Here is a 26,051-nt window from a genome sequence, read left to right as displayed (position 1 = left end):
CTGCTTGAAAGACAGGAAGCCCCTTCCTAAGCAGGGAAGAAGTATTTTTGTCAGTAAGTTGACTGACCTCATTAGGAGGGCTTTAAACTAGTAATACACAGGATGGAGAGGGCGATCCACAGTCCTGAGGAAGGAGACTGCTAAGGAAAGAGCATGGTAAGATGGGAAGGGATCAACCACAAAGAAAACAGAACAGGAGGTGCAGGTGGGCAGAAAGGTCTCTGCAAAGCACCAATGTAAGAAGCCCCACAAATCTTTTCCAGGACCTCAACATGCTGGGATGACATGCCTGTGTATTCCTGCATGCAGTGTGGGTGATAAATGAGGTGAGCTGGGTGTCTGTGTGCAGCTGTAGGACCAGGATGTTGTCAGGATCACGGAGGCAGGACTGGAGCTATGCAATGGAGAGTACAGACTCCTGGGGAAAAGCAGTCCAGGAAGTCAAGGAGAGAGTTCCTCTTTACTTTACATAAGAGAGCAGCAGGAGTGCATGGAGCACTGCCTCAGGATGGATGAGGAGTGACCTTAAGGTTTAGGATTAAGGAGGGAACAGGTGAGGTCCCACAGAACACTAAGCAGCTTGGCTCCAGATTTGCTGTAATTTTCTGGATTAAAATCTCACTAAGTATCACAGTATTTGATTTCAGAAAATTTTTAAATGGAAAAAGAGGACAGAATCAGAGCTTTTGCTATTTTTCTTTTTTCTTTTTTTGTTTTTAAGGAAGTAACAATCCTCCCCTGAATAAGTATGGAAATCTTGAGCATGTAATAATTTTTAAGACAGACGAAACTTTTCTTCTTCAGTTTGATTTAGAAACTTTTATTTTTGTAAATACCAGCACTAAACTATAAAGCTGTCAATGCATATAGTGATCTACAATGCATTTCCCATTGTTTATGACTGTAGTTTTTCAATAATTTTCCAAAACTGCATTTCTTTCCATCTACACATTTTTCAGCATTTTCAACAACATACTCATTTCTGAGTATTTTGCTGTCTTTACATTTGTTTATCAAAACCAAAACTCCAATAAACTTCTTTATTTATTCAACTTCCTTATTTATTTTTACTTTGGAGATACACCTTTTTACAGAGCATTATTTAGTTGCACCTGGAAAAGAACACTCCATTACATTATTTGCTTACATTATGGCACTGAACATACTGAACACATTCTTTACACTCATGAACGAGAGGGTCATGGCTTTCAAATAACTCTTTTTCTAGAAACATATTTTTTTGATACAATAAAATACTTTTACATTAGAGAATTATAAAACTTGACTCAGCTGCTCCACAGACTGAAAGTGGAACAAATACTAGTGGGACATGGTCTTTATCTCAACCGAATTTTAGTATGGACTAAGCAAGTAATTGAAATTACAGCAAGTAATTTAAAAGACTAAATATCATGGGGAAAAAAAGACTACATTTATACATCAAACCAATGCAACTATGTATATTTATGTTAATTGATTCCCAATACATTACACTACAGAACTTACAGTTAGTTCTTGAGAAAAAAAAAATTGCATCCTGCTTTTGGAGGACACCTTCTAAATTCTCCAGTTCTACTTCTTCATAGTTTGTTCAATTTCCTAGATTTTCATTGTGCAATAGGAAAGACACAGGTTGTAGAACTTGCTCTGTAATTGATTACTCTATATTCCCCACTTAACTGATTTCAGGACCTTCCTGATCCAAATTATCTCCTTAAATTCCATATTTCATACAATAATGCTAGAAACATCTAAATACCATAGGTGATTATGAAAATCACTTCCGCATACAATAGTTCTTATTGATCCAAAAAAAACCACCAGTGACATGACTTTTGAATCATTTGGACTCCCATACTGAGCCCAGCTTCATTTCCCTAAAGCTAGGCTAGGATATTCCAGTTGGAAGGGACCTACAAGAATCACAAAGTTAAAGTGCCTAATCAATTCAGGGCAAATTTTTTCAGCAAAAAAATAAAGAATGTTTTGGAGGGCATTGTCCAAATGTCTGCTAAACACTGACAGCCTTGGGGCATCACCCATCTCTCTGGGAAGCTTGTTCCAATGTTCAAACACTCTCTCAACGAATAAATGTTTCCTAATGTCAAGTCAACCTCTAGCCAATTCTCTGTCCTGTGCCTGCTGATCTGTGAGGAGAGCACATCCTGGTGCTGCACATCTGTGTTAAGAGTAAACAGTACGTCCGAGCTAGCCTCACACTCCATATGAAGTCACCATGATCTCTTTGCACTCCCTGGGGTTTCCTGCTCTAAAAGGGCTTTATTTTACACAGAAGAAACAACCTCACCCCTTCCAAGCAAAAGCACTGGTAGTATATATGTGTTGAAACACTTGCAGAAGAGCATTAATTTTTAATCTATGCAGGCTGCTGGCCTCTATAAGACAGACCAGTTCAGCCAGTGTTACCTGTTTAGTCTTAACAATATGAGAGTTTCAGTCAAAACTAAGCTTAAAAAAAAATCTTAGTAGGAGTTTCCCTCATGGTAGCAACAACTCCAGGCAACAAATACCACCAGGAAATGTAGCTGTATAATAACAATTTTAAAGGCATCTCAGAATTACTGCACCAGCCACCTAGTATTTTCTGACCACTTGGCTATTACAAAGAATAGTAGGACAATAATTTGATTTAATGAAAGCTTTTTAACGGCTCCCTTATTTATCATAGATGTGAGCTCATGCTGCTGTGAAACTTCAGTATGTACCACAGAAGTCACATCAATTCTGAAGTATTAAATCACCCGAGTTGCAGGGAAAACATTCTTACAGCAAATGCAATGTGGTATAATGTGGTAGGTGTACACCTAATATTTCTAGGCTCCTCTAAACCACAATGTTGTCAGGGAACATAAGCCTAGAGAAATCTAGGGAAATATTCTTTATGCTGCTGTAGCAGCATAAAATGAAATTATGATGTTAAATACTTAGAATCCATGTATTTTTCCTTTAGTATTTATTTCATAGCCACTGTGTCATGAAAGAGCACTGCAAAATATTTTCTACATTCAAACAGTAATGAACTATAATAAATACATGTAATTAATGTATTTACACAAAAACTGTGATTTTTTTCTAAAGAGTATGTTGTATTAAAATTCAGTATGAACCTCCCAAAGTTACACTGGCTCTGTTCCAACTTGCAATATTTACAGATATATGAGCAACCCTTTCACACTTCAACATCTAACACCAAAATTAGCTACAAAAACAGATGCTAAACTTTATTGATGCATTTCAACTTTTTTTAAAACCTGTAATGAACTGAGTAAATTATTGTTTCATGTTATCATTATTTCCTTATTTATATAGCAGTAAGAAGTGCTTAATCAAAATGTTCAAGGATGAAAATATTTGAAACCCCCATAGACACACTGAACTATATTTAGATATGCACAAACCTGCAGAAACAAAAATAATTGTGCAAACAGCAAATTTAAGTGGAAGCAGTTACTGGTCCAACCAAATGAGATTCAAAATGTAATGAAATATCACACTTGATACTTACAGCTGTCCTACAGTCTCTATTTTGTATTCTTAATACATTATTCATTAAATTACTTCATAAGATTTGTGACTTCGTAAGTGAAACCACGGTTTTTCCATCTGACACAAATTTTGGCTTGATGTGCTCTTCTACAGCAGCACACCAACATGCCACATTCTAATCAACTTGTTACTCAGCATCACTGATTAGCACAGCCTTGTAAATGCAGACTCGTATACACTCTGAGACTGTAACTCTGGACTGCTGTTGGAAGATGTTTATTCTGGTTTTTGTCAGTATCACACATACAGAATGTTTCACAGGCCTGTCCATTTCATCATAGAAAAATAATATAACAAGCTCTTGTCTTGTATTTTGTTCCAAAGACCCCCGCATGCCCTATGACTCCAATGACCAGTTCTGCAAAGGAATGTGCTCTGCATTCCCACTACACATACTTTGTGGAGTTTTTTTTAACAAAGCTTTCTAATCCAGAAGAGACTATTGCATCCAATCCGGACATAGAGTCCCAAACACCAAAGCATGCCTTATTAAAGAGGCACTGGACTAGTTCAGCTTGCTGATTTCATCCTCTCTCTGCCTGTTATCTCTTACCATACATTAAAAACATAAGAATGAATGTCTGGGGAAAAAAGGGCAGAAAATTATCATGCAAATGACTAACATCAACCAGATTGCCTGACACCTGGAGCCTGCATGCACAAGAAAAACCAACCAGACTGCAGTTGTGATTCCTATGGTAATCACTGGTCCAGAAAGGAGCAGCTATGCATGACTTACTGGGGGTGAGGGCTAGAACAAACAAAATAAATCAGTAATTTCTGATTGAGCCATCAAGCAGGCACTGGTGGCCATAACAAGGCACTGCAAGCCAGCCCAAGGTGGAAGCAGCAGCCAAGTCTCACTGGCGTTCCCTCTGCAACACAGCTGTCCCACTGCTTCCCCTGGTGCACAAGCAGAAGCAGTGCTAGCAGAGGGTTCCCCAGAAAAGCTCCTGGGACACAATCTCAGACACTTTCACCTTCCTCCAAATCTGGACAGCACAAAGTCTTCCATAATGAAGCTCCTGCATTCTTTCAGAAACAAATTCCCTTTTCCCCACTAAAAAACGATGCAAAAATTCCCACCACATGCTTTACCCGTTGCCCAAACACTAACAAAACCTGTAACTAACCAGTATCATTATTCAGTCCTTAACACTTACTAATCTTTCCAATGGTCCTCCTAGTATTTTCACCAAAAGATGAAAACACCTGTAACCCTGGATCAGGGTGTCATTGATACAAAGTGACTACCCACTTCATGGTGCAAAGTATCACACACTGAAATTCAAGTTTACCTGAGACTAGTTCCTGATTCCTGAAAATTATAATATCACTTGGAAAGTGATGTTAGGTACAAACTTTGTACTGTGCAAGCTCTGCCAGCCTTTACCCTTATCAGTTAACATCCTCTACCATGTGTGTTTAGCTCAGAGCTTAATATAAATTTTAATAACTCAACTAGAAAACTGGGAAGCAATTGTCTTCACAAGCTAAAGAACCAACTCTATCTCTTTCACTATCAGCTCTAATAAACCTACTCTCTCACCAGAAAGCAGCTTTGCTATTCTAAAACCAAGCAGAAAAAGTTACTACATTTCAAAATCACTGCTCTTGCAAAACAGAGACATTTTTCAGACTACTTTGTGTGGTTTTCGTTCTTTTCCTGGGGACCAGCTCGTACAGGTGCTGCACGAATTTACAAGTAACCCCTAGGGTAAAGCTAAAATTCTATGTCCTAGGGCAGTTTTCCCCTTTGGCTCCAAAGAGGCAAGGCCAGTCACTGTCTTACAGACTTGTACAGTCCTTACAGAGGAACAGACTCTGTTTAAAACAACATTTTACATAAATGAACCTGGATGGGCTATTTTAATACATTACTTGCAAGAGCTGGTGTCAAAAGATATTCATTTTTTTGTTTAACAAAATGGTTTTCAGCTTATTTTCAATACTTGGTTATGCCCTCCCACTGTTCTGGTAAGCACTGTTTCTTCTCTTGTTTTCAATAATTCTTGAAATCCTGAAAAACTGAAACAGTTTGTACATTAACAAAAGCAATATATCCTAATAGCACATACTGTGAATAAGCTTAGCTTACTGAATAAAGAATACCATGGAACAAAGAAGCATTGTATTTTTAAGACTTCCCTAACTTTTCACTTCAGCAGCAAACCACTTTGACAACTTACAAGCTCAGAAATACCACAACTTTGAAAAATGCAAGCAGCCCAGCTGACCTGCAGCTGATAAAGTGTAGTAACTCATCAAATGCACAAGCATTTGTAAACAGGAACAGGGCCTGGGATGCAGCAGGAGAGAAGCAATTCTGCAATTTTTGGGAGAAATATATTTTTATGGGCATCAGTGTTTATCAAAGCAAGATTTTAGCAGAAATAAAATTAAGTATGAATTATAATAACATAAACACTAGATAAAGGCCTGAAAGAGGTCAAAGAAAACCATAAGAGATAAGTGTCTTAAAAATGTTTGCTGTCTATCTGAAGAAACATTAATTCAGTTAATCAAAACCACATCAAAACATCACAGCTGCTGATAGACAAAATATTCCTTTATTCCAATGGGAAAGTTTGGTGCTTCAGGAATAGAGAATGACCAGATTAGTAACAGGAAGAGAGGATAAAACAGGCTAAAAATAACATACTAAGATCCGAATATCCTATTATATTTTCCATGATACATACTACATATTCCAATGCTAAGTAGTTACTTGAGAATAAAACAAGTAATTAAATTAAGTTACATAGAGAAAATATGGAACTGGATGAAATTAACATCGAAATATGCATTTTTATTAAGTGTTTATGAACTTCAGTAAAAGAAAAAGAACAATAAAAGTTCAACAGTGCTAAGCATAACTTCTTTTCCTCTGCTGTTCTGTCCAAATTTGAGACAGATTTGGAAAGAAACAATCTCTCCTCACTGAGAGCTACTATAATTTATAATTATACTACAACAGAACCAAGAACATTATGAGTGTCATTTAGACACTCATACAAAACCTTAAGATGGATCTTGGAATCACACTTACATACTGCCATTCAATACATCCTGCCAGTCAGTTTTCACTAAAGGAAGAAAAGAAAATCTAAGAAGGACACATAGGAACTACTATTAGCATGATATTTTAAATACATAATAGAACAAAGGCTCTCTTTTATCTCATCATTCAGGCACAATTCAACAGGAATCAAAATCCATGCAGATTGAGCACATCACTTCCTAAAAACAAATCCCTGTGTGCAAATGACTTATTTTCCTCTTTTAGATGAGGCTGACAAAGGTTTGATGTTTTACACTGAAAGAAGTGATGCTGATGCCACTGCAGCAACAATAATAATTCACAGGCAAGTAGGCTGCAGCTACAATGCAGGTGAGACCAGCGTCCATCTGAGCAATTTTAGATTTCAAAAACATCCACTGAAGCAATAATACAAAAACTTAAAAGAATCACCATTTATATTTTACTAAATTTTTTACACATTATAAGCATACATGATGGCAATCAGCCTGGCTTATTTAAGACACTAAATTATCTTTTATACTATAATCAAGCAGCTCAAAATAAAAAAAATTACGTTGTTTCCAGAGTTTTCGCAGATCTGAAAAAACACTAATAAATGTACAAAATGAAGTCCATCATACCTTTAGCCACAGCTTCTTTATACTTTTCTTTGGCAGAATTTACTTCTTTTATTAGTTGTCTGTAGCTAGATTTAAGTTTCTCTAGTTCTGTCTTTGTGACCTTTAAAAAAGGGAAATACAAAAAGCATTAAAAATGCTTATTCTCAACACATTTTAAAAACAGCATTAGTAAAACAGTATTAACAGAATTTATTATCCAAAATAAGGCTGCTACACTTTCCACTGGCTTGAGAAAATCTTAATAGGATATTACAGGATGCAAATTACATGGTGCAAATTACATGGTGTGAAATCAAAATCAATAAATGCATGGAATTAAGTAAGAGGCCTAATACACAAATCCCTATTCACATCAATGTAATTAAATATTTAGAAAATTCAGCTAATCATCAACAATATTCTATTCCAATCACAAGGCAAAAAAGATCAAAAAGATGCTTAACAAATCATACTGGCTTAAAATGTCCTATGCATAGGAAGGAATTTCTTTTGTACCTAAAAAAAAAGCAAAATTAATTTTTAGACATTACACTTCCTACAACTGACTAAGGAACAGCAACTTGACATGAAATAATCCATCAATGATAAAACTTAAACCCTTAAAAAGGAAAACCAAACCAATAACCAAAAAACACAAACAAAAACTGAACTACAGAAGCAACTAAACAAAGAAGAAACCTCTACCATGAAACTGAGCACTGAACATAATATTTTTAGTGACAAAATTAAAACCAAGTTTTCTCTTCTACCCATAGCATTCATTCAGTGTGTGACAAAACTAGTGCACTGTTCAGAAATAATCCCAAATTATGAACTTGCAAACAAAATTCAGTAACAAACCAGCCATCACAATACCAAAAAAACCTACCATATATTGTAAGAAAAACAAAAAATTCCAACAAAGAAAAAAAAAACCCAACAGAATAACAGACATCAATTGGAAAATCACGCAAGAGAAATTATTAACTAGTATTAATGGTAGTGGTCCTCTCAGTGAATGTGCACAAAAAGAAGTTCATTCTACTGAAAAATTATTCCTCTTGCAGCTGGCAGGAAGAAGGCTGAAGTTCACAATTTTCCTTTTTTTTTCATGATGCAAGGCCCAGATAACACTACTTTCACCAACTTCTGAAAGCTTAAGGAAATTCCTTAAAGATCCAACAAAGTGCTGTCTACAGCTTCTATTTTTGGGCCAGCTGTGCAATATTTAATTTGAAGGCAGAACCTTTTCTCCATATCAATCACAGATACTCATCTCGTACTTCTACACTGTAAATTATACACATCTGCTGTTATTATACACCAATAGAGGTAATATAGGAGAAATAACTTTATGACAATTTGTATTTAAAGACATCATTACAAATGGAGAAAAAGATGCAATTAGGAAGTAATTAAGACCTAAATAAAAAACCAGCATCTCCTAAAGAAAACTGAAAAATAAAACTGGGCACTAGCATTAGGAAAGCTTTATAATACCTACATTATGATTCTTAATCTAGATTGTGTTTTTCCAACAGATAAAACCAACCCCAAGAGCATGTCTGTTCCCAAAGAACACTTAAGAATTAAGACTGTCGAGGATTACTTTAAATTCCATTTTTATTTCAAAATATCTTACCCACCTAATTAGCACCTTACTCTACTTTTTTCCCCTCAAATTTCATGAATAAAGAAAATTTTTCAAGATCTTAATGGTAACTGGAATAAATCTACAAGATGTAAGTTCATTACATTTGTGCAAAAGCCATGTTATTTACTGTTCTTAGGAATCTTCCCCGTAAGATTCCTCCTTGTAGAGGTCTAGAATAAGAAAGAACAACATACATGCATTTGACCTAAATACATTTTTATGCCATTTTATCCTAAAAACAGGAGCTGCGCAGACACTGATGTTCACAAACTTTGCATACTGTACTGAGATATAATTGGCATTTTACCTCTGTGCATAAAAAAAATCAGAAGTACTACCACAGAACATCAGAAGTCTTTTGAATTTCAGGGAATCATTCTTAAAGTGCTCCAGGTACACAAAACCTTGAACAATGTCAGCTAACAATAGGAGAACACTATTCAAATACTTCTTTGCAAATTCAGGAAGGGGAAAAAAGGAAAACAACCCTAAAAAACCTCTAACCAGACAACAGTGCAAGCTTAATCAGCAGGATGCAAAATACTTTTGTGGCTATGCAACCCATAATAAAATAAAGTTAATATGGTTTGTAATAATCATTTGGCAAGTGCTCAGTATGCATTATGGTTTTTTGGAAAAGTCTTATTTTAAAAGACATTTTTATTAGAGATTCTATTAGAGTTTGGACTATTAACAGAAAACAAACCATTGCATAGTCTCTTTTCAAAGTATACCTGAGCTTACAGCAGTCTTACCCCATTCAGCCTTTCTTTCTTATCTTTCTTTTCCTCTTTCTGCAATTCTTTATAACTTCTATTATTTCTAACACATGCTACCAGGTTTTCCTCTTCTTCCATTCTGACTTTTTTGAGGTGCACCAATTCATAAGTAGCAGCGAGTGATTATTTGGCTGGAAGATTTATGAGATAATGACAGCCTACTGACCATGCATCAAAAAGACAACCCCATAGTCCCTGCTTGGGGAAGATGCCAAGATTCTGGCATATTACAGAAGCAATCTTACTAGAGCCAATGCATTTAACTTAAAATAGTCTTAATTTAAATACAGAATAACTCCAAATTCTTCTCAGAACTGGCCCAAGAACTTTTTACTCATCAACCCATGACAGTGTTACTGCTTTACTCAGATGGTACATTTTAATTACACTTCTTCAAATCCCAAATTCTCAGCTGGAAGAAAGAAGAAACAGTGCTTTTTCTTCTCTAAGTAGACCTTTCAGACTATCACTCTGATTTTTGACATCTGTAACTAAGTTTCCCCCAGAGCATCTGAAACTGATTACTGTCAGCTTTACTGACAAGACACCACACTTTGAACACAAGCAGGATAACAGATAGGTCATGGAAAACACTCTGAAGAGTTTCACCTGCAGTCTCAATGTTTGGTTTACACCTGCTTTATATTTTAGAATAGGAACTAGAACCCTGTCCCTTCCCAAAAGAGTCTGGACTGCCAAGAGCACTTATTAAGAACAGTTCAGAGTGCCCGGGTCCCATGAATGTCTGGAGTGGAATTAGAACAGGAAAATAGGTGGAATAGAGGTGTCACAAAGTAATTCATTATCCTCTACTAGAATAACATTTTCAATTCTATCTGTCCACGGAAATTCATATGGAAGAAACTTTTCCATCTTTGCCTTATCAGCTGGCAGGAAAGAAAATCTGTGTAGAAAATAATTAAAATTTAAACTAAGCATTCTACATATCACCCACTACACTTTTACCACAGCATGAACAAAACCCAAAAAATACACTCTTAATTTATTATTTTTAAACATAGAGGAATTATAATCAACCTATCAAGCACAGATAAATAAAATACCTTGTACATCTCCGCTTCAATTTGTTGATGAACACCTACGAAACTCTTCTTAACTTGCTGCTTATCTTTGATCATCATCGTAAGCCTATGCAAGGGCCCAGAATTAAGATCCTCTGCATGTGTCTTCATTATTTTGCTCAGCTGTTCTGTTTGCTGTACCACAAGCAACCAAGACTATAAAAAAGTCAGAACAGAAAAGCACTTATTTACTTCAGTTCACAAATAACCAAACAATTAATAAGAACTGCAGGAAAAGATGCATTATTGTTTAAAAAAAATCAGTAAAAGAACTGATTTTAAGCTTACCCAAATGCATTCAAGATCCTCCTGCAACAGCAAAATCATGCCTCAATCTCTCTCATAAAAAAGCATCAGAGAGAAAAATACAGTATTGAATATTCACCCTTCAGCACTGTCCTAGTATTTCTGTACACCAAAGAAAGCACTGCAGCCTTATTTTTTTTTAATATGCCTCCAAGACCCCTGAGAACCATGTTCCTATATCCTTTGTCCTTCAGTTTCCGCCCACAGTTGCTCTGCCCGAGCTGACTTCCACCTTTGTCAGAATACCTGACAGCAATATGCATTTGAGGGGTGGTGGTTTAATAGGACACCATTACATCAGCTGCTTCACACAGCAACATCAGTCAGACCACCAGTACCAAAGCACAGACACAACACCCATCTGTCACTGTAACCCAGCATCCTTCTGTACCCTTACTTTAAAAGCTTCCTTGGACATTCTGTCAGTTTTCAGGCCAGCTTAATGTGCTATGTGTGGCTGTGAATACTGATATCTACAGATATCAGAGACACAAATGTTAAATTAAACTTTAGTTCAAATAAAACCTTACTTACCCTCAAGACTGCTGTCCCACACTGGATTCCTTAAAGATAACTCTCTGACAATGAATGCTGTGCTATAGCTAAGATTTCAGAGTGGCTACATGCCACAGAATTACAAGGTTTTGAAGGCACCTAGCATATGAGTTCTACTGGCATTTATCTTGGCTCTTACTAAAACAGAAATCAATCAGAGATAAAAACTTTAGAAAATAATTTGTTTCTTAGCTTTGGAGTTTCTTTATATCCTGTATACAAAGATATATACCTAATATTTCCATCTCTATGCGACAATGCTGCAACAGAAACTGGATTATAGAGAACAAAAGACAATTGACTCCCCTATATACTGGACTATCTTTAACAATTCTTCTGCCTTGTAAATAACCCACAGATTGGCATGGAGATATCTGGACTGTTTAAAGTGTGGTGGTATAAAATGGCAAGGCTTAAAGCTTTCCTGCTGTGGCTGGAGACCATTTCAGAAGCCGTATTTCAAAGCTGCATAGGATAAAACAGCACTGAACATTTGTGAAGAGTGGGCCTTTGTAGTTACAGAAGAGTTCATAAAAGTGCTCTGAGGTGAAAATGTAGTCAGAATCATCCTTTTTCCATAAGGCTGATTTATTACTGATGAAACAATTACTGTTTGAATCCTGAAAAATCACACCAAAAGCATTTTTCAACAGTACAGGTACTCTAAGGAAATGCTTGGTTTACAAGTCACCAAATGAGCTTGAAAAAGCCAGAAACATAGCAATTACTTCCGCTTCTATTAAAAAAAAAAAAAATCACGTATTTTCCTGTTCTTCACATCACTCTTTCCATCAGGAAAAGGGGAAAGCGATGTTTCCATAGGGAAATAGCAGTAAAGCGGGGTTTCTGTGCTTTGCATTATTGTATTTTATTATCTTTAATTAGGAGAAGGTGAAGTGAAACTGCTTCAATAACAGAGATTTATATGGGACAAAAAAGCTGGGTGGGAACAGCAGAAAAAGTAAAGCATTTCCTTCCACAAAAAAATGACCACAGTTCAACAAATGCAGTAAAATACATTCATGTTTGTTTTAACACCATTTTTCAGACATATACACACACACAGAAGAGCAGTCTGGAAGCTCTTAAAAACACCTCTTTTCTAAAATTACCAGTTGCTGCTATCATGCCTTCCAGCAAGTTTGTTGTCTCCACATGAAAAAAAACAGAAGACAGATTTTCCCAAACGCCATTTCTCTCTAAGTGCTCACTGTTACTGTACACTTAGAGATCAAATCAAAACAAAACAAACAACCACAACAACAAAACTAACGAAACAAAACCCATTAAAAATTAAATAGCTTGCTATTGGGTTTTAATGCCACAAAATGCCAAATAATACCATACTAACAAAAAGAGGTATTTTATATCTTGGAAGATATAAGAAACTAGACACATTTCCAATAATATTTGCATCATTCTTTGGTTCTGTAAAAGGTCAGAAAAAAGTATCACAAAAAGATTAAAATAAATTAGAATGAGATTAGTAAATAATCAATGATACAGGCTTTTTAACTGCCAAAACCAGTACCATAATGTGTCACTACACAATTGCAAAATCCAAGGTGTCAGTGAAATCATAAGGCAAGCCCATATAAAAGATCTGCCAGTCCATATGAATATTTTTGCTGATAAAACGCAGAAAACAGAGAAAACATAGAAACCCGAGATGCAGCAGTGAAAAATCACATGTCCTTAAGAGAAAAAAAAAGGGAATGAAAATAATGCTGAAGGACAACTTGAGCGCCTCTATTCAAAACAAGATTTCAAAATGTGACATGCACACCTCTTTTCAAGGCAAAAAGAAGATGGCTCAAGTCAGAAGTCAGATCTCCAGACTTCTTCGATTTATCTGCTCACTAGTAGTGCTCATGTTATTAACATGAACTGTTCTAGACTGAGATACCTATGTGAAGGTTAATGGTAGTTTAAAGCTTACAACACTAAATACTCTGTACCAATGAAAAAAAAGGGCAGTATTTCAATTTGCAAGGCAAGAATTGTTGTGGGGTGGGGGGAGGCAACAACAGAACATGTTATATATAAACACTGCACGGGGCTGAAGCAGCTCAGCTATAGCAGCACAGCCTTCAAGTCACACACACTTTAACCCTGCATACATCCATCCTGCTGCACAAGCAGCACTCCTGTTCCTAATGCTACACCACAGCCACTGTCCATGCAGCCGTCCCATAAGCCCATGACATAAAAACTGCTTTGTCTGAAATTTAACCGGACCCAGAAAGGGTGTTTTCCTGCAGAGAGAAAATGAGGATTCATGCCAGACTGAATGCACTGTGTAACCACTGCTACAGAATAAGGGCCAAGAACTGAATAAGCCATCAAAACAGAATAGTCTTCTCTTGTCAGTAGAGAATCCAGGTCTGGAGTAAAACTTTCAAACAGGTGATAAGGGAAGTTTGCTTCATTATTACATTTACTAGGACTTGCTCTAAATCTAAAAACCAGTAATTTGGAGAACAGAGCGCCTTACCTTTTTAAAAAGTCAACACAGTTCTTTTACACAGAATACAATATACAAAATACAAAATACCTCACAATTACGAGAAACATCCTGAATTCATGTTTTGTTCTTACAACACATGCTGCAGTGTGAGTAACAGCTGGAATGCTAGGCTTTGCCTTGGTTTCCTGGCATTTTTCTATTTCTGTCACAATTCTATATAACATAAACAATAGTTCCTATCTAAAAAGAAAAGCTTACTATAGTATACTTGATTTTCAAAACACTGAACAAAGAAGCAGGCTCAACCCATTTATGTAAAATACTGAGTTTCAAAAATCAGGATTGATTCTCATTCAGTTAATTTTTTCAAAGCAAGACTAGAGCTCAACTTCTGCATATTTCACTGAGAAACTAAAATAATCCATTTTAATTACTTTGGCAACATTAACTCTCAAGAAATTGAATGGACAGGAATCCAACTCAAACCAAAAAAAAAATAAAAGTAAACCCAGAACCCAAGGATATTCCAAATTCAAACTTCAGACTTACCTTGGACACATTGCTGATATAATCCAATTGACAAGCACTCTCTTTATCTACTTGGTTACAAAGATTCTGTAAAGTGGACGCATATTCTTTATCACTTTTTACTCTCATTACCATAAATTTCTTCACTGTTTCCAGCAGTCGTAGTTCCCAGTCTTGCAGTTTTAATAAAGCATCATGAGAATACTTCAGGTCACCTCCAAACCCCATTTTTTAAGGCACTATATACCAGACAGGGGAAAAATACAGGCTCTTCACCACATCTGAAAGGAGAACAAGACTGATGAGACAATTATCAAAAGAAAAAACTTCTGGGGAGACAAAGAGCAATTATTGATGCCTAAACCCTGAAATTACCTAATCATAATGTTAACCACATACATTAACCTCCTCAGCATAAACTGAAAGGAGGCTCAGAGCACTGTTTTCAACAACAAACTCTGACTGGAAAGGATTTCAGCCTTAGAATTCCAGTTTCCATTTCTGCAAAAATGTACCGCCCTAACTTAAAGTGCAGTATGAAAGAAAACATAACAGCATCTAAGACAAACACTCAAGACCAATCTACATATTTAACCAAAGAAGCACAGCTAACATTATCTCCAGACAAGCTGCTAGCTGCACTTTTCTACTCCTGGTGACCTGAAACTTGTTTCTCATATTTACTCTCCTAAGAGCACAGAAAAATCCACATAAAACACCAGTTCTCTGGCACTGTGTCTGTGGGAAGTTGGTAACTCTTTAGAAGCTAGTTTGCTCCTAAATTCTTTGTTAACAGGCCATTAAACCTGCAGATTCAACCTCCCAAAAACCAGAAAATATCCAAAAATAGGTTTCCCATCCAACCATACACTGGTCCCCTGGGTCAGAGTTCTTTAGTTCACACCATTTTACCCTAGGACAGTCCAGTCTTATTGTACCAAATTGACATGAAGTAAGATTGACAAACAGATAAGATATGCTGCCTTAAGAAATCCTGTAGCAATACCTCTGGTCAAAGACACATTTCTAGAGTTAGCTCTGAAATACCTGCATCTGATGCTGATAAACACACAGCTACATTGTGGAAGAGCTGAAACCACACAAAGAAGTAATTCCCACACACTCTTGCACAAGGTTTTGTAATGTGGGCTGAACCCTCTTTTCTGTATACACACCAACCTATACTAATCAGCTTCAACTAGGTAAGATAAACTTATATAAATTGCAACTCTTATCTCTGGACTGCAGTGCAGCCACAGCCTGTATGCTGCCTATTCACAATTCCTGCACTACAGCAAAGTCTTGGTTCTTTTTAACACAGAAATACCAATTTCTTCCCAGGCTTTACACATTACCACTTAAATTAGCAGTGTTCTACAAGCATTAACAAATTTATCTTCCTAGCATTGCATTGAGGGAAGTAGGACTAATATTCTCATTTTACACTAAGAACTGAGACACATAAACTAATGTCAACACTGTGGCAGCTCATACTGATATGTTCAAGGCTTAAAGACAGACTTTTCAGAGTGCCTAGTATTTTTAGCATGTTAGGTATTCAGAAAAAATAAATATGTTACTGGCTTCAGCTACTGCACAAAATTTCTGAAGATTTTGCAAATCAGAACCTCAAGCAACCTCTGAAATAAGCCTCATGTACTATGTGTTTATTCTTAGAACACAAACCATGCTACAAAACAAAACAAAGATCCAATAAAGAAAACTAGAACAGTGCCACATTACTATGTATCTACACAATACAGACAAGTCAAAGCTGTATGAGTAACCTTAAACCTGTAAGCTTTCGTAAACTCTTTAATTTGAAGCTGTATATTTCAGTCAGAATACTTCTTGAGGGCTAGGAATTCAGTCATACACAGCAACAGTAAATAGTTTATGTTGGCTGTATTTATGAACTATGTCATCATTAGTAGCATTATGAAAATACCTCCACAGTTAAAACTGAGGAACACTCTTGCAGAACCACAAACATTTTAGCAACATGAACCAAAAAAAAAAAAAAAATATCTGAAAGTCCCTGTTTATTAACATGACTAAAGCTGTAGTAGTGAATTTTCAATGGCCTTTAGATCTAAATCCTTTCTTATGACTTTTCATCTTTCTCCTACCTCATTTTGGCACATTACCTAACTCACCCAGCACAATAGCTGTGAGAAAAAATAGTATCCTTGTTTTCTTACATCCAGATTTAGAAGAGATGGGAACTGAATTTCATAGTGAAGTTCAGCTTGTATTATGAGTAAAGTAAAGGCTTGCTTGCTTTGACCCTAGCCTCTGTTTTTTACTGAGAGGCAGTATGGCTAGGGAAGGAGGAAATATTCTTGGCATGTGATATTTCAGCCTGCTTCTAGCGACTTACAAAGGAGATACAGGAGTACAAAAATCAACAGAGCAAAAAGACCCAACAATATCTCACTCCAGCCTGCTAAGTTACTTTTAACGAAGCAGTAATCAGATTTTTTCCAATTCCACTATTAGATGCCTGGATACACAGGCAAAAATTGTACACACAACGGACTCCAGTGTTTGTTTTAAATTATTCCTTTCCCTGTGATAGAAGCAGCACAGCAAAAAATTGTTTTGCAAAAGTGGTAAAATTCTGATTTGCTAAAACTAAAAAGTCCAAAGAATGAGAAGTGATGATTCCCAAATGGGCAAGCCAGCTGTCATGCGACTTTCAGGTAAGCTGAGAAAATGTTCAACCAAGACATCCAGCCAAATGCAAGTGCTTTATTGTGGAGACAAAGAAATGGTGAAGAAGTATTCAAGACCTTAACCACTTGACTAAGTTTAAATTCTGATAAACTAAAAACTGTTTTTGTCACTTCAAACCACTTCTGATTTTTTAATATTTTTAAACAACAGAAAACAGTACAGATCACACAGTCATTAATTTGAAGTCAGAACTGTAAGATTTACCAAACACATGAACACACAAACCTGATTTTCAAAAACTCTTAAAAAACACTAGCAAATTTTGAAAGGCCAGTGTTCAAAAATACAGTATCTTGCACCAACACAGACAGGTATTTTTCCAAGTTTGCTATCTCCCTCATTAGTGACCACAGATGAGATGACACCTGCCCTAGAGGGCCAGACCAATACAACAGAATATTTCAGTCAGAAGGGACCTACAGTGACCACCTGGGCACAGTAATGCATTTAGATCAGCCCTGTGTCTCCAACCATGGCACCAGAAGACATTTAAGAACAGTAGACTAGCTGGGCTGCTCTTCATGGTGTGATTCTCCTTGTGCTTCCCCATGTTTACAGCTACTGGAGTAAGGAATACTAATATTCCCATATTTTTGGCTTTACCATACAACATTAAAATACTCACACTGAAAGACAGAGATTCCCTGACAGATTTTGTAACCACAGACCACTGGCAAAATTGAGAAATTAGCAAAACCAGCAAAATCTGAACCAAGAAAAGATTTAATGTGGTACTGGTATGAGATATGGGGAGTTTGAGACAAAAGCATACTTTCTTCTCTAATGTTCAAAAGATGAAAATACAGTGGGAGAGCTATTCTGGGAAAAAAAAAATCTGGGGAAAATTTTCTGAGGAAAATTTTCTGGGGAAAAAAAATTCTCAAAAAACCATAGAAGAGTATTTTATCTTACCAGAAAAACCAGAGATGGCATGATGTTTTAAAACAAGCTAGACAGAGAAGTGATAATAACAAACATAATATGCTAAATTCACACAGAAATAAAAATCTTCAGGAATTGCCTTACTCTTACTGTGAAGAGATTTCTTCTGCTTCTGGTAGATACCCATGAGGTTTCTCTCTTTTTCCCCATGTGAACAAAGCTTGCATAATTTGACATGCCAGTGAAGTTTCAAACAGAATTGTACCATGTGTTGTAAAGCAATAAAAACACCAGTACCACAAAATAAGACAAATGAGCTTCAGCTCATTTTTTAATATTCATTCAGCTATTTTTAAATATTTTGAAATATATATAATATCTTAGAAGACCTATAATTTCCTATATATTCTATTATAGATATAGATACAGATAGCGAAAAAAATTACTGCATATGTAAATTAATCAAAAAATATTTGTTAAACTTAAGAGTAAAATACATCTCACAATCAATTCCAAGAAAGTAGGACTTACTTTCTTTACAGTGTTATGCTCAAAACAATGCACTAATCATTCACAGGAAGTGCACATTGAATGTACATTTAATAATAAAGCATGAATGAGCAGCCAGACCTTAAACTGTCCTAAATTTAAGCAGAGTTACCAAAGACAATTTAAAATTTCTCTCAACCACCAACACAGTGGTGCAGTCAGATTCCAAACAAATCAATGTTAAATTTTTTCAGTTTAACAGTGAGAAACTTCAAGGAAGTTGCTAGCCACATAAATCTTCAATATTGTAACACTCCCCTCAGGAAATAAGACCAGTATTCCAGTTAGTCATGCTGCTGGATTCCAGCAGCAACTCTGAAGAAAGTAGTTTCCATAACTGATGTACATTTCATTTTAAGATTGCAATCTGTCTGTGACACATGAAAGCTGCCATGCGGTGTCAGACCAAAGGTCCTGTGTCTGACACTGCCTGAAATCAAATGAGCAAGGAAGAACAGAGCACGTACAATCCAACACTTTCACAAGATGCTCTCCTACACTTGTAAAAACTGGTGTCTTCTGCTATATATTGCCATCAATTATATCCAAGGTTGTGACTTTATAAACTTAAAACAATGATGGATCTACACGCATCAGTTGGAACTTGTGGTTTCACAGTACTAGTGACAAGGTCGTCAACTAAAAAACCACAAACCCAGAAAGCACACCTGGCTCCCAGTTAAATTCAGAATAGGAAAGTACATCACAGGTCTGGATTCTCCCACTCTTCATATGCTGACCGTGAATTTAGATTATTCCTAAATCTGCATGGGATCCAAATCATAGGGAATACAGAATGTCTTTTATTCTGCAAACACTTTCTACAAACATTAAAAATTTGTCACAATCAGAAAACAAAGAGGATTTGGATTCAGGAGACAAATCCTTAAAATCAAGGCTTCTATACTGAACTAAAAGCATTTTTGCAATAGATTATCCATTTGTTAGACAGTCCTTCTCAATTTCTCAATGTGAGGCTTACAATAGTTATATTCCATTAAAATAATGAAGTAAATAATTCTTAACGTTCCATGCACACCTTAAACAAAAATTAGACACTCAAACAACTGACATTTCTGTTAGTGGAGGATCCATTCTTGGAATGCACAAGACCACAAAACATAAAACACATGCATACCTACCATTTGTTTACACTAATCTCATATTCATAAGATCATATTTGCATGCATAGATGATGTATACAACATAAACTAGTAAAACTAATCCTTCTGCAGAGCTTTTGTCAACATTAAACATCTGAAGGGGTAATAAAAGTTTGGCTGATTATTTCAAAGCTGATTTGAAATACTGGTCCACTCAAAGCAAAGAAGGCAGCTAGTTTTCAGGAAAGCTCTTCTGCAAAGCATAACTTAGCCCACATACCTTAAAAGTTTTCCTTCAGAAATGTCCTTTAGTACAGTTTTCCTATGTCAGCAGCTACTTCCTCTGATTTTCACCTACTGAAATATACTTTTTTTTTTCTTTTCTGGGGACTCTGTGAAAGAAAAACATATCAAACTTCTTTTAACTATCTCATTTTCAAATACATTGTAAAACTCAAACTTAGGTAAATTGCCCTGAATTTTCAGATTACCAGAAGCCAGCTTTTTTTTTTAAAAACAGACAGTTTAACTAAAAGAAAAGAGCAGATTTCTCAAACGACTGCTAGTACTAGTATGATATCACTTCATACACATAATTTTGAGTGAAGAAATAATTTTGCCTCTACACATAGAACTAGAACTTTTCTGTAAGTTCTTGGAATTTCTTATGACAAGTGTACTGTAGCTGAAAAATTAGACAATTTTATTAATTTATGAACCTTGCCTTTGGTAAAACAAAGGCAGAAACCTATTAAGGAAAAAGAAAGGATGGAAGGCTCAAGTTTGTTATATGAAAGACTAAGTTAGTAGTGGTATTTTCATAAAAGTGGAAGAAAACATGTGGCAACAAGAGAAGGGAACCACTCAAGGCACATAAATTTCTACCTGGCTCTAACTACTCAAATATCTAGAAAAGAAGGAGGTCAGGAAGTTAGGATGACTAGCAGGACCAAAACTTCAAACTGTAGCTCTGGACTGCAATTTAGGTGAAGCAAACTGATACAGAAGGGTTTATATTAAGAAAAAAATATACTGGATTTAAAAAATGGTAAGGAACAAGCTTTGCACACAGCTTACAAGTGCAAGGTATACTGTAAAATCTCTATGTGTGGACCCATGATAACCATTCACTCATAATCTCACACCACAACGTCCGAATTCAAATGAGACATTCCATAACAGTTTAGCAATGCCCTCCTAGGAAAAAACACATAAAGCAAAACTGAAAGAAAGACAAGTGTATAGGGGTGAAGAAAGCAAAACTATTTTCAAAATCTCCATTATTTAAAACAAAGCACTGATCACAGACACGTTCATAAAATCTTGTGAAGGGACAGCCTTAGTTCACATCCAAGCAGGCATTATTTAGTATTCCCTTCTGGTTACTTAGAAATGTTTGAGAAACAAAGAACTGCATAATATAAATACAAAACTTCTATTCTCCATGAACAAAAATAGAAAAGACTAAGTGATGCTAAGATTCAGACACTGAAAAGGAACAGCAGCTACACAAGCAGATACAAAAGGAGAAAAAAAACCACAGGAGGTTACAAGCATTATAAAATTCACCACATTTCTAAGAAACATACAAAATCACTTGTTTCAAATTTGCAAAGCCCAAGGGTAAGTCTCCACTAGCAAAAAAAGTACAAGCAAGAGCAAAAAATTAGAGTAAATTTGGCTCATCTTGCTAACACAAATACAAACCGGGTGGAAACACCAGACTGTCACTGGACAGGAACATAAATCCTAATCCCCATTCAAATGGGACTCGTGAAAATGGAACAAACATCACCACCAGCACCTGGGCACATTCAAGTTTCATGCAGATGTTAAGAACTGCATGTAGTAAAATGAAGCCCATAAAAAAATTCCATTTATCAAGTGAAACAACAAGTTGGAGCCCCTTCAACACAAAAAAGTTCTATCTTCTGCTCCCTGAACACAAACAACAACACACCTTTTTTTCTCTTTTTAAAGAACTATGCTATCACACATTTTAGAGTGCAGAAATTTGTTTGTCAATAAGAAAACCAAATGCAAAGCCATCTTTTCTTCAGAATTCCAGTTACTGTTAACTTTTTACCCATGTGCATTTTTTTCATCTGCACACAGGTCATTAGTAGAAGTTAAAGCTGGTAATGCAAGTCCAATACAGGTCTAATTGACAGGCATAGACTAGCTAGTACATGGAAGCATAATAAAAGCTTTCCAATGAATTGCACAGCCATCTGTCAGAGGGCAATAAAATCTCACAAAATTTCCACTGTTATTTCTGAGCTCAAACATAGCAGAATCTAATAGTTACAAACATCTTGCTGCCTCAATGGAATAATTGACTAGCTAATGAATCTAAAGCTAAGAACATAAAGGCAGAACAGAGAACTTAGATGATCTGCTCTTTTCTGAAATTACTAACAAGACAGCTAAGGCCAATTCTCAAATCAGATCCTCATCAGATTTAGGATATACAAGGCATTTTCTAAAAATGAAGCATCCGAGAGGCAATTAAAAATATCAAATTAATAGTAAGAATTCACCAGAGTCAGATGCTATTTAGCCAAAGCATTGAAGAGTCAGCGACCAAATTTCCAAAATATTAATTCTGCAAAAACTTGGGTTTAAGGTGAGCCAAGCAAAGAAGTATCAAGAGTGGGAAACAAATCAAATTTTCTTCAGATGGAACAAGGCAATCAGAAGCACAACACAGTCTGACTCTCATACTGCACAAGGTGGTTAAAACCATGCCTAAGAACCTGTAGACTAGAATAATTCAAAAGAAAAAAAGAACAATGCAGTTCTGTGATTTTACAGAGCAAAATCACGTTTCACAACTTGAAGAGTTCTATGAAGGCATCAAGGATCCTGTGGGAAAAGGTGTTGGAAGTAGGAGGTTTCTGCTGATGTCTCTGATAGGAAGCTACTAGAGAACTGAAGACCTTGCAGAGGAAGACTTCAGAGACAAAGACTGTCAGGGGAGAGAGCTTGAAGGCTCTCCGTAATCTGTGCCAGGACTTGGGCTGCTCTTCAGAATGCTGACCTGCCTATACATCATTACAGAAGCATCTGGGCTTTACACAAAATTATTATGAGTCATCAAAACTGACAGATCATTACAAAACTTGCAAAACCTCACAACACTGAGCAGCAAGCACAGAAAACAGCAGATGAAGTCACACGTCAATAAATGCAACATAATACACTGGTAGGAGTTATTTAATAACAGCACCAGAAAAAACTGCAGTAGTCTCTGAACACACAGCTTCAAAAACATTTGTTCGGTGTTCTCAAGCAGACAGGTTAGAAACCATCCAGAATATTAAATGATTTTTTAATGAAGGGAACGGAAAACATAACACGTCCTTATGCTGCTGATACATCAGTGGTATTCCTGTATGTTCTTTTAGCTAAAGAAAAACATAAAGCACAAAAAAAAATATAGATAATATTGATCATAGCATGGAGCAGCTTATGCACAGAGAAAAGAGAATTTTCAGCTCACAAAAAAGGTAAGAATGACAGGTGTAAGATCAAAGTACACCAAAAGAAAAATCATTATAGCACAAAGTGATATGCTATGTCAAATGCCTGAAGTGTTTTCCAGAAGAACTTGAGAACATCAAATGAAATTTTTAAAAAGCTGCTCTTGTGTCCTTCTTTGCCCAGTAAATAATTAAATTAGACAATTCAATGCCTAAAGACATTTCTGAGACCATGAAACAAAGAAGTACAAAACTATTATAAAAATTCATTTAAAAAAAACCAGATCTGTAGAACAGCAAGAGTTCCATCTCAAGATGTCTCTAAATTGTAAAAGCAGAACAGGAACTATTAATCTACATTTATGCCAACAGCCCCTTCTTATCTGACAGTAGCAAGTACTGAGCTACATGGATTTTACTTGGTCATGCACTAACATCCTTTAACAGTGCACTCTCACTCTCCAATTCCTGCACCTGTAGGAGGACCACATTTTTTCTCAGCAGTTGCTGCAGCTGTGATGCTATTAAAAATAAATGCAACTAAGAAGTGGGCTTCATCAAAGAATAGGATTTACACTTAGCAGCAGTCAAAAAAAAAAAAAAAGCAGAACAGATAGAAACCCAAAAACACAGCTCCCAGATTCTCTGCCTAGAATCACAAGACACAACACTAATTTTTTCAGTCTTTCCTTTTAAACCATTTTCTAAACACTGCTGTCCTCTAAACACCCTGCAACTGGTCTCCATCTCAGATAAGAAGTCAGGGGCTGAAACTGTGGGGTACTGTAGGACCAACCAACTGTGACAAGAACAGAGAAATTAGTTCTAATTACTTTCAAGCTCCTTGCTCGTGTGCTTACCCTCTTTCTAACAACTTGATAATATATCCTTATTTGTTCATTATCCAAAAATTCATGTTCTTTTTCCACATAACTCCATCTTCCACCACCACGCATGAATTCTGTCCAGCCTATAGACAGCCAGTGAGGTTTCATACTCACTGACCCCTGCTTTGTTCCAGATGACATCTCCCATTTTCCAAGACTATTCTAAACAGTAATCTCATTCTCTTCCCCACCTTTAGCTGCTTGCTACTTCCCATGGCCTGGTAACTTTCTCAGCATGTTCTTTATCATCTCAGGCCTTCTGTGAAAGAATGGGCAAAGGGTAGAGCTGACATCTGGTAGCAAACCATGCAGTAAGTGCTTTTTTAGATGCAGTTACTTAACCAGTTTTGTTTCCACCCAGCAGAAGTTTCTACCTTACAGTCACAGCTAAATAGCAAGACTGAATCTCATCAGGCAGACACACAAGAAGGTGAAGGCAGATACAGGTTAAGAAGAAAAGAGCTAGTCCAGCTGACACAAGTCACATCCTCTCACTAATGCTTCAAGACTCTTGTCTTGTTAACGCTGAAAAAGTGACAAAATCAGCCACACACCCTTCTTTTGCTTTCAAAGGTAAACATACCTAGTTTCCCATTACCTTTCACATGTTTACAAGAAAGAAAAAGCTTTTCTTCCTCTATTTTTCCAAGATTTACATGTTCCCTAAATTCAGCTCCAGGACTCAAGGAAAGGTAGAGAAAAGCACGGCCTCAATAGAGAGTTTCTGACTGACAAATTTTTACTGACCTCTCAACTCTACAGTGTTGCAACTTTATCTCCACACTAGATCCTAAAAGAAAAATGGATTAGCAGGTTAAGGCTGCTAAAAGTAACTATCACAGGGCAGGTACTGTGCATCTCCAGCCCTTTTTAACCAATTCTACCAGCTAAAGAGAAAGACTGTTCCAGAATTACAAAGAAATACATAATGTTAAAATGTCCAAAAATTGGCCACAATTTGAAAACAGAATAAAAATATGAAAGTGACTCAAGCTCACCTAAAGTGTGTATCATATAATGTATTAAAGAAACCTCTAAGCAGAAAAAAGAGAAGCTAAAGAAAATTAAACTATTGCATTTTCAAGGGATTTCTTGTCTTAGACAACTAGTGAAGGTAGAAACAACTTTTAGAAAAAATCAACAGTGAAATTAAAAAGTACCTGTAGTAACCATCTCAACTGAAGAGTTATTCTAAGCACGTTATTTCATTGCTGATTTCTCTTAGATGTTTAGATTTCAAGTTAGAGATTTAGCTATCAAGTTTTTTAGTCTCAAGGTAGGAAGCAGTCTCCCGTATTTGAAAAAATACCCCAAACCTCTGAAAGTAGCATTTCACATCTTGATATCCACCTGTCTCGAGATAAATACGCAGCAAGTCAGAACTAACACACACATGCAAATCCTCAGTCCCAAGGCTGCCAATGTAAGCATTTCTTCAGGGGAACAGGATTCAAGAATACTCCTACTACTGGGGGTCTCTCATCATCAGAAAGCTACACCTAAGACTCCTCCTGAAGACTTCAGGTCCCAAAATGGCTGCTGCCATTGCACATTTCAACTTAGAAATCCAGAGCCTTACCAGAAGCTTCTCCCAGTAGCACTGTCTTACCTCTCAAGATTTAAGAACAGCCATAGAAAAAGATAAATCCACAGGATGTGAAGTACTTTAGAAAGTCTAGAGACATTTAATTTCTTCCTATGGCCCAATATCAGCCAGAATGTCTCACTTCAGACAAAACAATTAGGTAAGGAATCTGCCATTAATCTGTCATATATGACAATAGTGGTCTCCTCAGGAGAAACATAATCTAGTTCCAAGTATTTATTGCTCT

The 26,051-nt window shown here is 36.3% G+C and overlaps 1 protein-coding gene across 3 annotated transcripts in view; it reads right to left on the bottom strand.

Annotated features, from left to right (window-relative positions):
* FER (FER tyrosine kinase) overlaps window positions 1-26,051 on the bottom strand; it is a 158,672-nt gene that overhangs the window by 125,517 nt on the left and 7,104 nt on the right. For 2 of the 3 annotated variants that reach the window (XM_059837047.1, XM_059837049.1), the window contains exons 2-5: window positions 20,131-20,242; window positions 14,602-14,861; window positions 10,707-10,880; window positions 7,231-7,330 (exon numbers count right to left, since the gene is read on the bottom strand). In XM_059837047.1, coding sequence (XP_059693030.1) covers window positions 7,231-7,330; window positions 10,707-10,880; window positions 14,602-14,808 — 481 coding nt within the window. In that variant the 5' untranslated portion in view covers window positions 14,809-14,861; window positions 20,131-20,242. The remainder of the gene's footprint in view (window positions 1-7,230; window positions 7,331-10,706; window positions 10,881-14,601; window positions 14,862-20,130; window positions 20,243-26,051) is intronic. The other variant, XM_059837048.1, reaches the window with a different exon arrangement.

Source organism: Haemorhous mexicanus, chromosome Z (genome assembly GCF_027477595.1).
Source record: "Haemorhous mexicanus isolate bHaeMex1 chromosome Z, bHaeMex1.pri, whole genome shotgun sequence".
Lineage (NCBI taxonomy): Eukaryota > Metazoa > Chordata > Aves > Passeriformes > Fringillidae > Haemorhous > Haemorhous mexicanus.
This window is presented reverse-complemented; position numbering and strand designations above follow the sequence as displayed.